This window comes from Lonchura striata, chromosome 6 (assembly GCF_050655825.1).
Source record: "Lonchura striata isolate lonStrDom1 chromosome 6, ASM5065582v1, whole genome shotgun sequence".
NCBI lineage: Eukaryota > Metazoa > Chordata > Aves > Passeriformes > Estrildidae > Lonchura > Lonchura striata.
In genome coordinates, this window is record NC_140708.1 from 3044143 (window position 1) to 3057371 (window position 13229).

The window sequence follows — 13229 nt, forward strand, 5'->3', positions numbered from 1 at the left end:
ACTATAATATTAAAAATATTATATCTGCACCAAATTTAAAAGCCCACAGGCTTTTTTTCTTTCTTTCTCATCAGAAGTTGAAAGCATTATTAATTTTAGTGCACGTGCTTTTATTTGCAACTTCTTTATAATACTGTGCAATATGTATTATGTCTGTAAACTGAAGTTTTAGAAACTAGAAAGTAAGAATTAATTTCTTCTTGTATTCTGTATTCATTCCTCCATTCAGCTGTGTGAGATTGCCTTCCCAGCACATGAACCTCCCTAATTCTTCATTATGGACTTTTACAGACTTTATTTATTTGAAAATAAGACAGAACCTGACCATAAAAGGTTTAGGAATGAAGCAGTTTTGACTTCATATTTTACTAAATAACATCTAATTGAAGCTGGGATGTTTAATATACTTTGGTGGAAAGGATACACATTTTGTATATTATCCTTTATTTCATACCATGATCTGGTAGCTTAATTCTTTCTCTGTTTTCTTACTCCAATAGAAATATTAAAAGTTTATCAGAGATCCAGATTGTTCAAGTTGCTTGTGGTTATTATCACTCACTAGCACTTTCAAAAGGTAAGCCAAATTCTGCTGAAGTTTTGTGCACTTTCTTACCAGGGAGTTCAGAATTTTTCAAATTTTTTTTTTTTTTAAAGAAAATGTGTTTATTAAACTTGCTACCACATAGCATAGATGGTTGGGGCTGTGTGATTTAATGATGGAAGCTTGAATTTGGAAAACAAACGTACAAACGGATGTTGAGTTGTGCTTTCATTTCTTCTGGGTGTGTGTGTGGTTTTTTTTAAAATTTCATCATCTGGCTTTCATGTAACTTCCTTTGTATTTTGTTTCTTTTTCTTGGTCCCAAATCTTTCTCATTCTGCTGCCACGCTGCTCTGTCCCTGGTAGTTTTAACCTGTAACCTCAAGTTACTGAGGCTGGCAGGAGTGACTTCCTTGTGTGCTTTATTATGGTAAAGCCTATGGTCTTTTGGTGCTTCCATAGTTAAAATGCCATGTCACATATAAGCCACCTTTTGAAAGTTTAAATACCTGTCTTCAAATTTCTGCTGGGCCTGTGAGCACATACTCAGTTGGCTTCACTTGTGTGTCTGGTCAGTGCAGCTCTCCAGAAACAGAAATGAATTTAAATTTGCTTGTTGCTTTTCTCATCACGAAATATGAGAGTTGTGGCCAAAGCTTCCACTTGGAAAAAGTGGATGCTGAAAAAGGTTAATGGAAACTTCCCAACTCAGAAGAAAATTTCAGAAAGTTTGTAGTTTGTCAGTGTTTCTTAATAATGTGTGTTTAAAATATGAATCAAATAACTCTGGGGAGGCAGGTGTTCGTTATATGCTGAATGATTTTTTTTTCCCCTCTGAGTGCACTAGTTTATGCTGATTATGTGTGCCTGGATTCTGTATGTGACTCTTCATGGGCTCATATTGAGCATTTCCTGTGTCATTATGTATTCCAAGGTGTAATTATCATTATAACCCAAGGAATTGCCTTTGTTTCAGGGCAGGCAGGCATAACTTTAGGAGTAACCCTTTGCCTGAGTTGAGATCTAGAGCAGAAAGCAGCGAGTAGCAGAATTGTGTTGTCAAGTGTTCTGTTGGTCAGAGGTGCAAGAATGTCACAGGAATTTGTGATTTAAAATTCACTCAGTGTTTTAAATAGTTACAGGCTTCAAGTACAGCATCACTACTTTATTGCCAGGTCATGGATTTGCATCTCTGTTTCTGTTCTTGATGTGCGCTGTAGGGTTTTCTGAGTTTAGCTGTTAATATAAATAAATAAAATCTGAGAGACCAGTACTCCAGGGGATGGGTTTCATTGTTTCCCCATCTTGATAAAACTGTTATTGGAAAGGTGGAGATGGGAGAGAGATTGGAAGCATTTTGAAGGTAACATTGCTGTTGAAAACATACCACATCAGCACAAATAAATTATTTTGTGTTTGGATGTTGATCTTTAGGATAGTAAGTACCTTGGCAAAACATTGGTTGTTCAAGAGACTATTCTATTTTAGAAGCAGTCTTAACATCAATAGGTCTTTGATTGTCATTCTTTAAAATGTTTTTTTCTTTGTAAATTATCAAATGACATTGTAAACCTTGTGCTTCAGTGATCATGTGATGAAGGCTATTTAAAAATATATGTCTCTTAAATTGTCTGTCAAAATTTAAGTATCTTACCTTAGAAAACCTGAAATGAAGCTTTTGATTGGAAGTAGGAAAATGTTCCATGTCCAGGGTGCAAGTGTAGCAGACATCTGTGCAGTAGTGTTACTTCCCATTGAGCAATGTCTTGCTTTGTAATAACCAAACTCAGTTGATCTAGCACTGTTGAAATAGGAATGTTAAGAGCAGTTTGGAGAGGTTTGAATATGATTTAAATACTTCCAGTCTGATTAAATGCTTGAATTGAATGTCTGCAAATTACACAAGAATGCTTAACTTCAGAAGTCAATAATTTGTATGCGTTTTCAAACTCAAAAATATTTGAAGAATGACATTTGAACTTTTAGCTTTTCTTACAGTGGATAAACATTGTATTATTTAACTATATTAATTGTCTTTCTTGGTTGTTTATTTTTTCCTTCAAACAGGAAGTGAAGTATTTTCCTGGGGTCAAAACAAATATGGCCAGCTGGGCTTAGGTTATGAGTATAAAAAACAAACCTCACCACAAATGATTAAATCTCTGCTGGGAATCCCTTTTGCACAGATTGCAGCAGGAGGAGCTCATAGTTTTGTATTGACTCTTTCTGGAGCCATCTTTGGATGGGGACGCAACAAATTTGGGCAGCTGGGTCTTAATGATGATAATGGTAAGTAAGCATTGCTTCAGGAGAGTTTGATGCTGAAGGGTTTGGGTTGTGAATCTGAAGAGAGCAGTGTTCCTAGGAAAGGAGCAGACACGACAAACCTTGTTCCTTGCTGTCACAATGTGCCAATGCCACATGAGATGGCATGAAGAAGGCACAGAGGTGTTTTCCTCAGCTGTTTTGTAATAAGAATGCTGGCAGTGTTATGTTGAAGTTCTTGGCTGTTTCACTTGTATTCTTTCCCTGTTCAACATCTTCCTGTGATTTAATGGGTTTGAATTAACATACTGTAGTATGCAGTAGTTACAGTTTGAACTGAATTTTATGTGGATGAAACTGTGTGGCAAAAGCAGTAATCTGTCAAAATTAATTGATTTCCTTTAGTCACATTTAAGCCATCTTCATTTTTTACTGCCATTTACTTTTACATGCTTCTCATGCCGCTTTTGATAATTATTCACAATTTTTGGCTAACCATTTCCAAAATTTCCTCTGCTAGGTGGATGGCGCTTGGTGATTTTTAGCAAATTGTTAGATAAGAAAAAACCTGATTTTTTGTTGGTTGTATTGTGTTGTATGTGCAGTATGTGCTCACAGGGTTCCAGGGTAGCAGTGTTTGCTGTCAGGGTCCTGTAGTTCACAGTTTAGTAGTGGATAATATATAGTTGGTTTCATGAGTTCAGATTTTCTTACTGGTTCATTGATGTCAGCACCATTTAAAATAGGAGAAATGGGTTGTAAATAAAATACTCATCTGAATGTGTTAAAAATTGTTATGTAATTCATGTAATAAGAAAATTACAATTATTTTTCAGAAATCACAGGAGACTTCAGTTGCTTCTACGTATTCTTTGGAATGTGTGTAACCCCAGGTTTTCATGTAGTATCACTTGTCAATAAAATTCCTTTTAAAAGTCTTCGTAGGGTTTCTTGCAGACATGTTAGCAGGCCTGACAGGTTTTAAGACGTTAGCAGTAACATTTTAAAAAATTGCCTTTGTGCAGAGTTGACAAAGTTGACTTGTCCTAGTGATGGAGGGAAGTTATGTTTGCTTCCTGTTTGTTCAATGCTCCATTCTGTTATGCAATTAGTAACATTAAAATGTGTGTAGAAATACACTTTCCAAAGAAGCCAAGCTGATACTGATGCCAAAATGATTTTTTGCCTTGTCTTTTATACACCTCTTATGTATCCTCATTATTTTTAGCATGCATCCTTGTAATTCCTTAAGTCTGATACCTTAGCATAGTCCTGGTATTCTCTTAGGCCAGGAGAACAAACATCCTAAAGGCCTCATAGCAAGAGGCTGGAAAACCCTACTGTATCCTGGGAAACCAAGGTTCCCTCTAGAACATGTGCTGTAAAGTAGAGATCTGGCTCATCCAGGGGGGTATTCCACAGATGGGGAAATATCAGGCCATTCATCCAGGTCTCCCACTGGGGCATCCCTGTGAGATATGCTAATTTATAAGATCTGTAAATGGCATATGTGATCTGCTGTGTGTGTGCATTGTGGCACATTCCACCTTGGCAAAGTGGTGCACCAAGAAGGATCCTTACTGAAACACCGAGGTAGAAACCCTTATCCCTGAGCTGTATGTGGCCCTCAAGTTTTAGGACCAAGGAAAAGGCATCAATACCAAATTACAGGAATATTTTAAAAACACGAAACACATAAACAATTAAAAACAATGGTAATTTCTTTTCTTATGGTGAGTGCCAGGTCTAATGTTCCATACTTAGCAGTCTGTGTGCTGACACATGATCCTGTGCTAGTGAAAATGAGAGCATGGGCAACAAACGTTTTCAGTGTAGTAGTCCCTTTTTTCTTCTATAGTAACACTTCCATCTCCAAGATCCATAAACTAAGTCATGGTGATTGTGTTAGGCTAACAAATTTAAACTTCTTGCTTGACTAGAACCAAATTAGAATAAATGAGCAAAACTATTTGGGTCTTGATTTTTATTGTCAAAGTAAGTGACCTTTCTCTATTAAACCTTTCAGACAGGTATGTTCCTACACTGCTGAAGTCCCTGAGAAGTCAGAAAGTTGTTCATATATGTTGCGGAGAAGATCATACTGCTGCCCTTACGAAGGTACAGAACTTAAAGATATGTTCATGCTCCAATTTTTTTATGTTTCCAGGAGAAGATGCTATCTGAACAGGAAATAATAAATTCTGAATAAAATTTCTTCTAAATTTATGGGATTAAGTTGAGGAAAGATTGGAAGAATGGTTAAATATTTGAAAAAAAATTACCAAATACAAGAAATCTTGCATTCTAAATGGTTATTTTCCTTTTTCACGCATAGACATTAACTTCAAACTTACTTTAAAGCTGATGGGCTCGGTTGAGATACTGTATGTACTGTGAATGTTTGTAGAGATTGCCACCTGTGTGTATGGCTCCATTGTCCCCTGCAGAGCCAGGGGCTGATAAACCTTTTGCCTACACAGTAGGTAGTGCTGTGTATATGTGTGTGAGCATTCTCCAAGTCCTTCTGAAGTTCAGAAGAACTTGGCACTGTTTGCTATCCTGACTCAGTGACTGAGGCTGTTGGGTTTTCTCAGTGGATACTGCAGTTTTGGTGATATTTCCAGCTGAGGGCCTGGCTGATGCAGAGTAGAGTTGAAAGATACATTCACAATTTTAAAGCATCTGAAAATGGCAAGTTTCAAAGTTGTTGTGAGGTAAGGTGTATAACTTCTGGAAATATTTCTGGTTTAAACATTGAAGGTGTTGGTTAATTTCTTGATTAATCAAAACTCTTAAATTACTTGCCTTACAACAGTGTTGAAATTTCTAGTTTCTTATGCTTTCAAATAATGAGGCTGTTTCAGTCATTCTGTGTATCATCTGCTGAACAGGGCAGCTTCCTGTTTGCTTATCACGTCAAAATTTCTATTCAGAGATTCAAGGTCAAAGTATACTTTTTAATAGTGTGAGTCTGTATATGGGTGAAGTTCATCAAGAAAACTGGAAAAATGAGGATTAGGATCTATAAATGACACAAGTTAATGGCAGGACTGTTGTATGATAATAAGGAAATTAGACAAGTGTAATTTAACACAAGGTAGTATTTCATAGCTGTGCCATGTTTTCATAACTCCAATAAACTTGTGACTCCTCTGTGTCTCAGGACCCTGTTGTGCTCTGTGTATTTTCTGTCCTTTCCCTGCAATGCCAATGTCGTCAGGATTTATTAAACGCCTGTTTCTGTGAAATTTATTGTTCTGGGATACACAATCATCTTAATGTAAAAAATGTATTTGTTTAGGAAGGTGGAGTTTTTACCTTTGGAGCTGGAGGCTATGGTCAGTTGGGTCATAACTCTACCAGCCATGAGATAAATCCAAGGAAAGTTTTCGAGCTTATGGGAAGCGTTGTCACGCAAATCACCTGTGGCAGGTAAGGTCTACTCTGTGCTAACCCTGTGAATCTTACACGTAACTTGTTTTGTATAAAACTTTATATCTATTGCAATGCCAAGTGGGGGTTTTTGTACCCTTCGTGGTCAGGGAAGACAAAATGACCACTAACAAAAGATATTTAGTGATGTTTTGGGGATTCTAAAAGCATTCACAAGAAGAGCTAAAGGAAGTTGTATATTTGAGAGGCTGTGATTTTCTAAACTGGCAGTGTGAACAATAGTGCGAGGTGTTGAAAGAATTTGTTGCTGTGACTTCATTTCCTATCGAAGAACAAGTGTGTTTGGGAAAGTACAAAATAGTTTACACAAATTCCCAGCTGGTTCTTCACAGGCCTGTGCCAGGAGAGGGGGCATCTGGAGTTGAACAGGATGGGAAGGGAAAGGAGGTGCAGGCAGTCTCTAGACATTCACTTCTCATATGCTCTAAAAGCCAGACAGGGGCTGAGCACTGGCAGCTCCATTCTGGGAACCTTTCCATAAAAAAGGAGGATTGCCTATTGGAGTGTAAATTGAATATTGTCAGTGGCTGGGCATTGCAGGAGGGCAGAGGAGCGTTGGGTATGGCTGGACTTTCACACAATGCTTAGCACAAGTCCTGGCCAGGCCTGCACAAAGCTCCTTCCAGTGCTTAGGTCTGTGTTACTGAATTCTCTTTGCCCTAGGCAGCACACCACTGCATTCGTCCCTTCTTCTGGAAGAATTTACTCTTTTGGACTGGGAGGCAATGGACAGTTGGGTACAGGGACCACCAGTAACAGGAAAAGTCCCTTCACAGTGAAAGGAAGCTGGATTCCCTTTAGTACTCAGTGCCCAATGAGCACAGGTAAGCACCAGCTGATGTATTTACTGCTTGGTTGCCTGTTCCTTTATGGTGGCTTAAAATTCTTGAGATTTGAACTGATGATGGGCTGTAATAACTTTTTCCAAACAGTTTGATTCCCCTGCTGTAGGAATTACATGCCTGTGGCTTGTGGGTGAGGGTCTCTGGTAACACTAGCCCTAGAACTTTCTTCAGGGAAAGGTAGTCTTTACCACTGTATCACTTAACCAGTGTATGAGTGTATTGTATCAAGGTTCTGCCACAGGGGAACCTTTTTGTAACCGACTGTTGGTGGCAGTGTGTGAATAATTTTCAATTTCACATTTTCACAGTGGCCTGTTTTTTATTCCTGTTACAGACAGTGAGGAGTGCTACTGTGTAAAGAGAATCTTCTCTGGTGGGGACCAAAGTTTTGCACACTACTTCTATCCACAGGTAACAAATTAAGTGTAATTTGGCTTGTGAAAGTTGGATTTTAGTTTTTTGAATGTATTTTAAATTATTTTGATGTTGAAGGTGCGTGTTGCACATGTTATGCATGTTTTGATGTTGAGTATTGTAATGTTTGTTGGAGTGGTGTGGAAGCAAAAGACATTGTCATGGTAGCTGCTGGAGGACTTGGATCCAGTTAGGGTGTGTTAGCTGTTAGGAAGCTCTTGAGACTTTTTTGGCATAAGGTTTTTTCTTGATGGATGGATGCACTTCTTTTCATGTCATAAGGGAAGAATTGATTGAATATTTGAGCTCTTTGCTCCTTACCCAGTCCTCCTCATAGCTCCTGACAGCAGCAGCTTTGGTGTCTTCTGCTCTGTAGCCATTTTAAAGTTACCCCAGTGGTAAGGAAACAAATGGAGCTTTTTGCTAAAAATTACTGGTAGTGACATAGTTTTTTAAGTCAGTTTTATCATAGTCTTAATGCTGACATTTTAAAGTAACAAGAATTGATCTGTTTAAATTCTAGTACGTAAAAGAGTCTAGAAGGACTTTACAGTAAAAATGGCAATGTGGAAGTGTGATGGAAAGAAAATGCTATTGGAGGGTGAGTTGGGAGATGAAATAAAAACAAGATGAAGATTCATGGGACTGTTTCCAGTACAGCTCAGCAGATATTAGACCATGGGGATTAAAGAGTTGAGTATGTAAGGTGAAAACTGATTTGGACACAAGGGAAAATGGATTTTAGTGGGGAAGCATGTTTATGAAGAAAAACTGAGTACAAGTCAGACTTGCAGCAGTGCTTTGCGCTCACAGCCTGTTCTGCTTGTACAGAATCAGCAGTTTTTCTAGGATTGACTTGTTGGGTTCTTCTTCTAAATTCTGATAGTTTTAACCATTGCTATATTTGAGAGAAACTTGCTTAGCAGGTGTAAACTGGAAAAATGCTTATAATAGAGACTCAAAACTTGTCTATTAAAGCTTCCTTAATAACTTTATGTACAATTTTCATAATTACTGGAGTAGTTTCTGACTGACTAATTGGGGTGAAAGTGGAGACTGTATATATGCAGTTATTGTGGCTTGTTCTGTACAAAAGGTATTAGCAATAGATGAACTTTGATGCTGCAGAAGTATCCCTTTTAGTACTCTTCAGTTTGGTAATTTGTGTGTAATTCTTCCAAAGTTCTGTGCATACTGTACCCCTGGGGGTTGCGTGTCCCTGCCAGTTAGGATGAACCAGCCAAAAGCAGTTTTCTCAAGTCAGTTTTTGGGCTGCTCCATTCCCTGAGTTGTTTTCTTGGGCTGGACAGAAGGGAAATGGCAAAAGTGTTCCTCAACCCGATGCTGTGGGATGGGATCAGAAGTGCTGATTTTTGGCAGCAGATGGTCATTGTCACACTGAGTCTGCTCATTGTTGTCAGATGGCACCCTCGGGAGGGGTGTTTTCTCTTGATAGTTTTATCTTGTTTTTTGTGCTGTTTGCCATCTCCTTTTGAACCAATGCTCCTATTGAAAACGATGATCTTGCTTCTCCTCCTCTTTACTATTACAGTTCTTAGTGGAATTCATTTCATATGAGCAGCACTTCCAAATGCAGCTCCTCTGATAATGCAGGGTGTGTTCACAGCAGCATGATTCTTTCTCAGAGGAGCCTGATGGAAGTGGGGTGGAAGAACATCTGTCTGAAAAATTGAACAGTTTCCTGTGTGCTCACAGCTTGGCAGGGAGCTAAGTGGCTCCTGGTGGTTGGAGGGGAGATGCTTGCTGCTCACATCTAAAGCTCAGTTAGTGTTCATCGTGGACACAAGCAATGTGTAAGGAGTTGCCATTAAGCTTGGTGTGTGAATTAACACCTAATCGAGATGGTTTTAGTGTATGCTCTGCTTTCCCAGGGAATGCAGAACTGTTAAACAGAGAGCATGAGTCTCACTGCAAGAGTCTGGGTAGGCAAATTGTCAGCTAAGACTGCTCAACCTTAAGCTGATTTTTCCGGAAATCAATTTTTATGTCTGATCCTTTATGCTTTCTTTAAAATTTATTTAGAACATGGTGCCACCAGATGATTTTAGATATCCTGACCTTTTGAAGCAGATCTGGACTGTGAATGAAACGTTTATTCAAAGATTGCTGAGTTTCCCATCTGGAAGACTTCCTGTAGAGATAGCTAAGTAAGTGATGTAAGGGAAAGCAGTAGTCTCTGGTGATTCTGCTTCTGAATTGAGCATTAATGGGGCTTTGGGCATACATAGCAGAGCTATTTGTAATTACTGATTTTATGACGTGCAGAGCTTGTGCTTGCTAAGTAGTTTAGATCCTTCAGACTGTGTCATCTCTGCTCCAGTTTAGATGACTATACAAGATGAAATTAAGTATCTAATTGCACATTGAAAAACAGCAATACATGTAAAGGAATATGAGAACAACTCAAAGATTATTGCTTCTATTTTAATAAAAGAGTATGCAAAGCAATTGAATTCCAAACTGGCTGTGATTTGAGCTGTCTTAAGTGTTGGGTCTTGAATGGAGGTTTAATCTAGTATTGTTTGGTCACATTTGAGTCAGAGTCCCATCCTTTGCACAATGTAATTCATTAGGGATTAAATACAGGCTTTTTTATTGCAAATGCTAATTTTTAAAAGGAAAACCAAATGTAACTTTTCATGTGACCAATTTCAGTGAAATTGATGGAACGTTCTCCTCTGCTGGGTGCCTGAACGGGAGCTTTTTGGCATTGAGGTAAGTGGATGGGTTTTTAACAAGTGTTCCTGTGGACAGCATTAGTGGTGGCTGCCTTCCTGGTGTCTGTTGTATCAGCTGGGACACCTTCCCGGGGTTTCCTGTCTCATTGGTGCTCTGATACCCTCTGTGGAAACTCCTGCTTCTTTCGTGCCCTGTGTTTTGTCAGCTGCCCCAGTGAGAATGGCTCCAGCCTGTCTTGGCTGCTACCATGTAAGCCAGCAGAGCTCATCACATTTGTCAGCCACAGGTTGTTGGTAATTCAGGGGCGGTTCCTTGCGTGGGCTGGTTTCCATCCAAGTCTTTTTGTGTGATTTTCTTGTGGTTAGAGGAGATTTTTTTCCAATTGTTTCTAAGGTCATACAAAACATGGAAGTCTGATATCATTTAAATCCTTGGTCAGTATGTCTGAAATTCAAGGGGTAAAAGTCTTGAGTTGCTGAGAACACAGGATTCAGTCTTTCTGGTTTTTTTCTTCCTGCAGCAATGATGATCATTACAAAACCAGCGCTAGATTCTCAGGGGTTGACATGAATGCTGCTAGACTACTCTTTCACAAACTCATACAGCCTGAGCATACTCACATATCACAACAGGTTTGTGCTGCATATTTTCTCTACATTTTCCAACCCTGTAAAGAGATTTATTTACTCAATAGTATATTGACTGCAAATGTGTGAAACCATGTTTTGTTGTGACAATTAGGTGACACATCAGCATGTTCTATTTTAATATTTACTGTCACTTTCTAAATGTGTAATAATTTTCACTGAAGCTCTTAATTACTGTTTTCTTGATCAGTTTTCATTTGCATGGGCATTTGTTTAAAATCTCAAGTGTGTTAAAATAAACAGAATTTTCTGATGTGCTGTAGGTGGCAGCTAGTTTGGAAAAGAACCTTATTCCCAAATTGACCAGCTCCTTACCAGATGTTGAAGCTTTGAGGCTGTATCTCACTCTACCAGAATGCCCATTGATGAGTGATGAAAACAATTTCACAACATTAGCTATTCCTTTTGGAGCAGCTCTTCTGAACCTAGAAAAAGCTCCTCTGAAAGTTCTTGGTAAGAAACTGAATTTTTACTGATAAAACTAAGGATCTGCAGGTGAAAATGTACAGAAATTCCATCAGTGAAAACCTGGCCTTGGCAGTACCTGCTGTATTTGTACATCTGTACAATTCTCCAGTGAGAAAGTTAAGGCTTAACATTGCTTGGTGTAAGAAAACACTTATTCTGTTTCTTCAGGGTGGGTTAACAGGCCATCCCTGTGAATTCATCTGGTATTGTAGGTTTTGGACTGATGCCATTTGGGAGGAATCAAACCGTGTAGTTCAGTGTAATTGATATGTGTCTTTGCTCTTTAAAGTGAAAATTATGTGGTCAGACAGCTAACAAGCTCTAAGCAATTTACAGAAGTGTTGCAGAACAGATGTTAAATTGTCTTGGTTGTGACTACAGCACCTGTTCTGAGCTTCTGAGGCAGTTGATCTTTTTTTGCTGGTGCCAAGATGTGGTCTTCAAATATGCAGCTGAGAATAGCTCTGTTTTTTTAACTCTACTTCTTTACACTTTCTTGTTGTGACTTGGCTTAAAGAAATTCAGCTTAAAGAATTGTTTTTGGAATATTTTGCTTTTAATTGGTTTCTTTTTGAGAGGGTACTTTCACTTTCCTCAGTTATGCTTTGCTTTGTAATCTTGCTTTAGTTTTTTCAGTAGTTTTTGGTGAGAGTAAAGAAAAGCAAACTGATAGTTTTTTGCACTGTAGATCCCTTTCCATCATTTTCTATTGCTCTCACTACTGTTTGCTGAAGATTTCAGGTTTTGAGCCATCTTTTTTTGATCAAATGTTACATTATGTCACGGTCTGGATGAACAGACTTCAGGGGCCTTAGATTTGATGTGTAACAATAGTGCATTTGTTGTGCTGCAACTTTTTTTTCACTGTCTGTAGTAACTGATGCTTACGCTTTCTAGCCAAACATGTTTCTTAGTTAAGAGGATAACATAACATACTGTGGCAGTGACAAGTACTAAATTTACATGTTCACCATGTGTTGACAGAAAATTGGTGGTCTGCACTTGAACCTCCCTTGTTCCTCAAGATAGTGGAACTCTACAAGGATGTCGTAGTGCACCTTCTGAAGCTGTGCAAGATGGGCCTTCCACCTTCTGACAGAAGAATACTCACAAATTTCCTACACACAGCCTTCAGAGTTCTGGAAATACTGCACAGAGTATGTTTGTAGCATTTCTGAACAGTTCCTTGGCTGCTTGGCTTTGTCAGCATCTCTGTGCTGAGTAGTTTGTAGAAGCTAAGTTACCGATCAGTTTGAAAGATCAGGATTGCATCTACAGAAATATCTGTAGTTGTTCCATCTGGACCTATGAATCATTTGGATTCTGGATTCCAGTCTGACACGATGATGGAATTAACTATTTTTTGGGAACACAGAGTTACCCAGTCGTTTGCTTCTGTGAGGGTATGGGTTAAAGTGAGAGGGGGGAAGGGGTAACAACTCTGGGATATTTTGCAGATTGTGTATCTGGTGGTTTGGAGGGGGATGTGGGAGGCATTTGTGAAAAGTAGGCTTAGATTATCTGGTTGTAAAGGCAGGATCTTTATAACTATCTTGCTGCTTTGCCAGTTAGCAGTGTTTGGCAGTCCTTGGGAAAAGAAGTGTAATAGTATTAGGATAATGTGGAAGCTTCTGGATTAAAATTGTACTGTAGAGACAATACTCTGTATAAAGTTACCTTCCCCAAATCTCTCTTTTTTTAAGCTTATTGTCTTTAAATGGAAACTGTTCCTCTGCTCATAGGTAATAGTGTTCATGCTATAACTAAGACTAGAGTTTTTGAATCATAGCTCTTAAACCTGTGCAAATACAGGAACAAGCATTTATTCCCTTGTGTACCTGAATATGTGTATTATTACACTGTTCCTGTGAGGTCATACCATGTTTCAAAGTG

At 38.6% G+C, this 13229-nt stretch overlaps 1 protein-coding gene across 4 annotated transcripts in view; it reads left to right on the forward strand.

Moving 5' to 3' along the window:
* The window catches only part of HERC4 (HECT and RLD domain containing E3 ubiquitin protein ligase 4), a 29562-nt gene that overhangs the window by 5855 nt on the left and 10478 nt on the right, over positions 1-13229 (forward strand). For all 4 annotated transcript variants that reach the window (XM_021529038.4, XM_085583114.1, XM_021529037.4 and 1 more), the window contains exons 5-15: positions 501-577; positions 2612-2833; positions 4836-4927; positions 6111-6241; positions 6926-7086; positions 7442-7518; positions 9565-9689; positions 10198-10257; positions 10742-10853; positions 11132-11321; positions 12321-12493. In XM_021529038.4, coding sequence (XP_021384713.1) covers positions 501-577; positions 2612-2833; positions 4836-4927; positions 6111-6241; positions 6926-7086; positions 7442-7518; positions 9565-9689; positions 10198-10257; positions 10742-10853; positions 11132-11321; positions 12321-12493 — 1420 coding nt within the window. The remainder of the gene's footprint in view (positions 1-500; positions 578-2611; positions 2834-4835; positions 4928-6110; positions 6242-6925; positions 7087-7441; positions 7519-9564; positions 9690-10197; positions 10258-10741; positions 10854-11131; positions 11322-12320; positions 12494-13229) is intronic.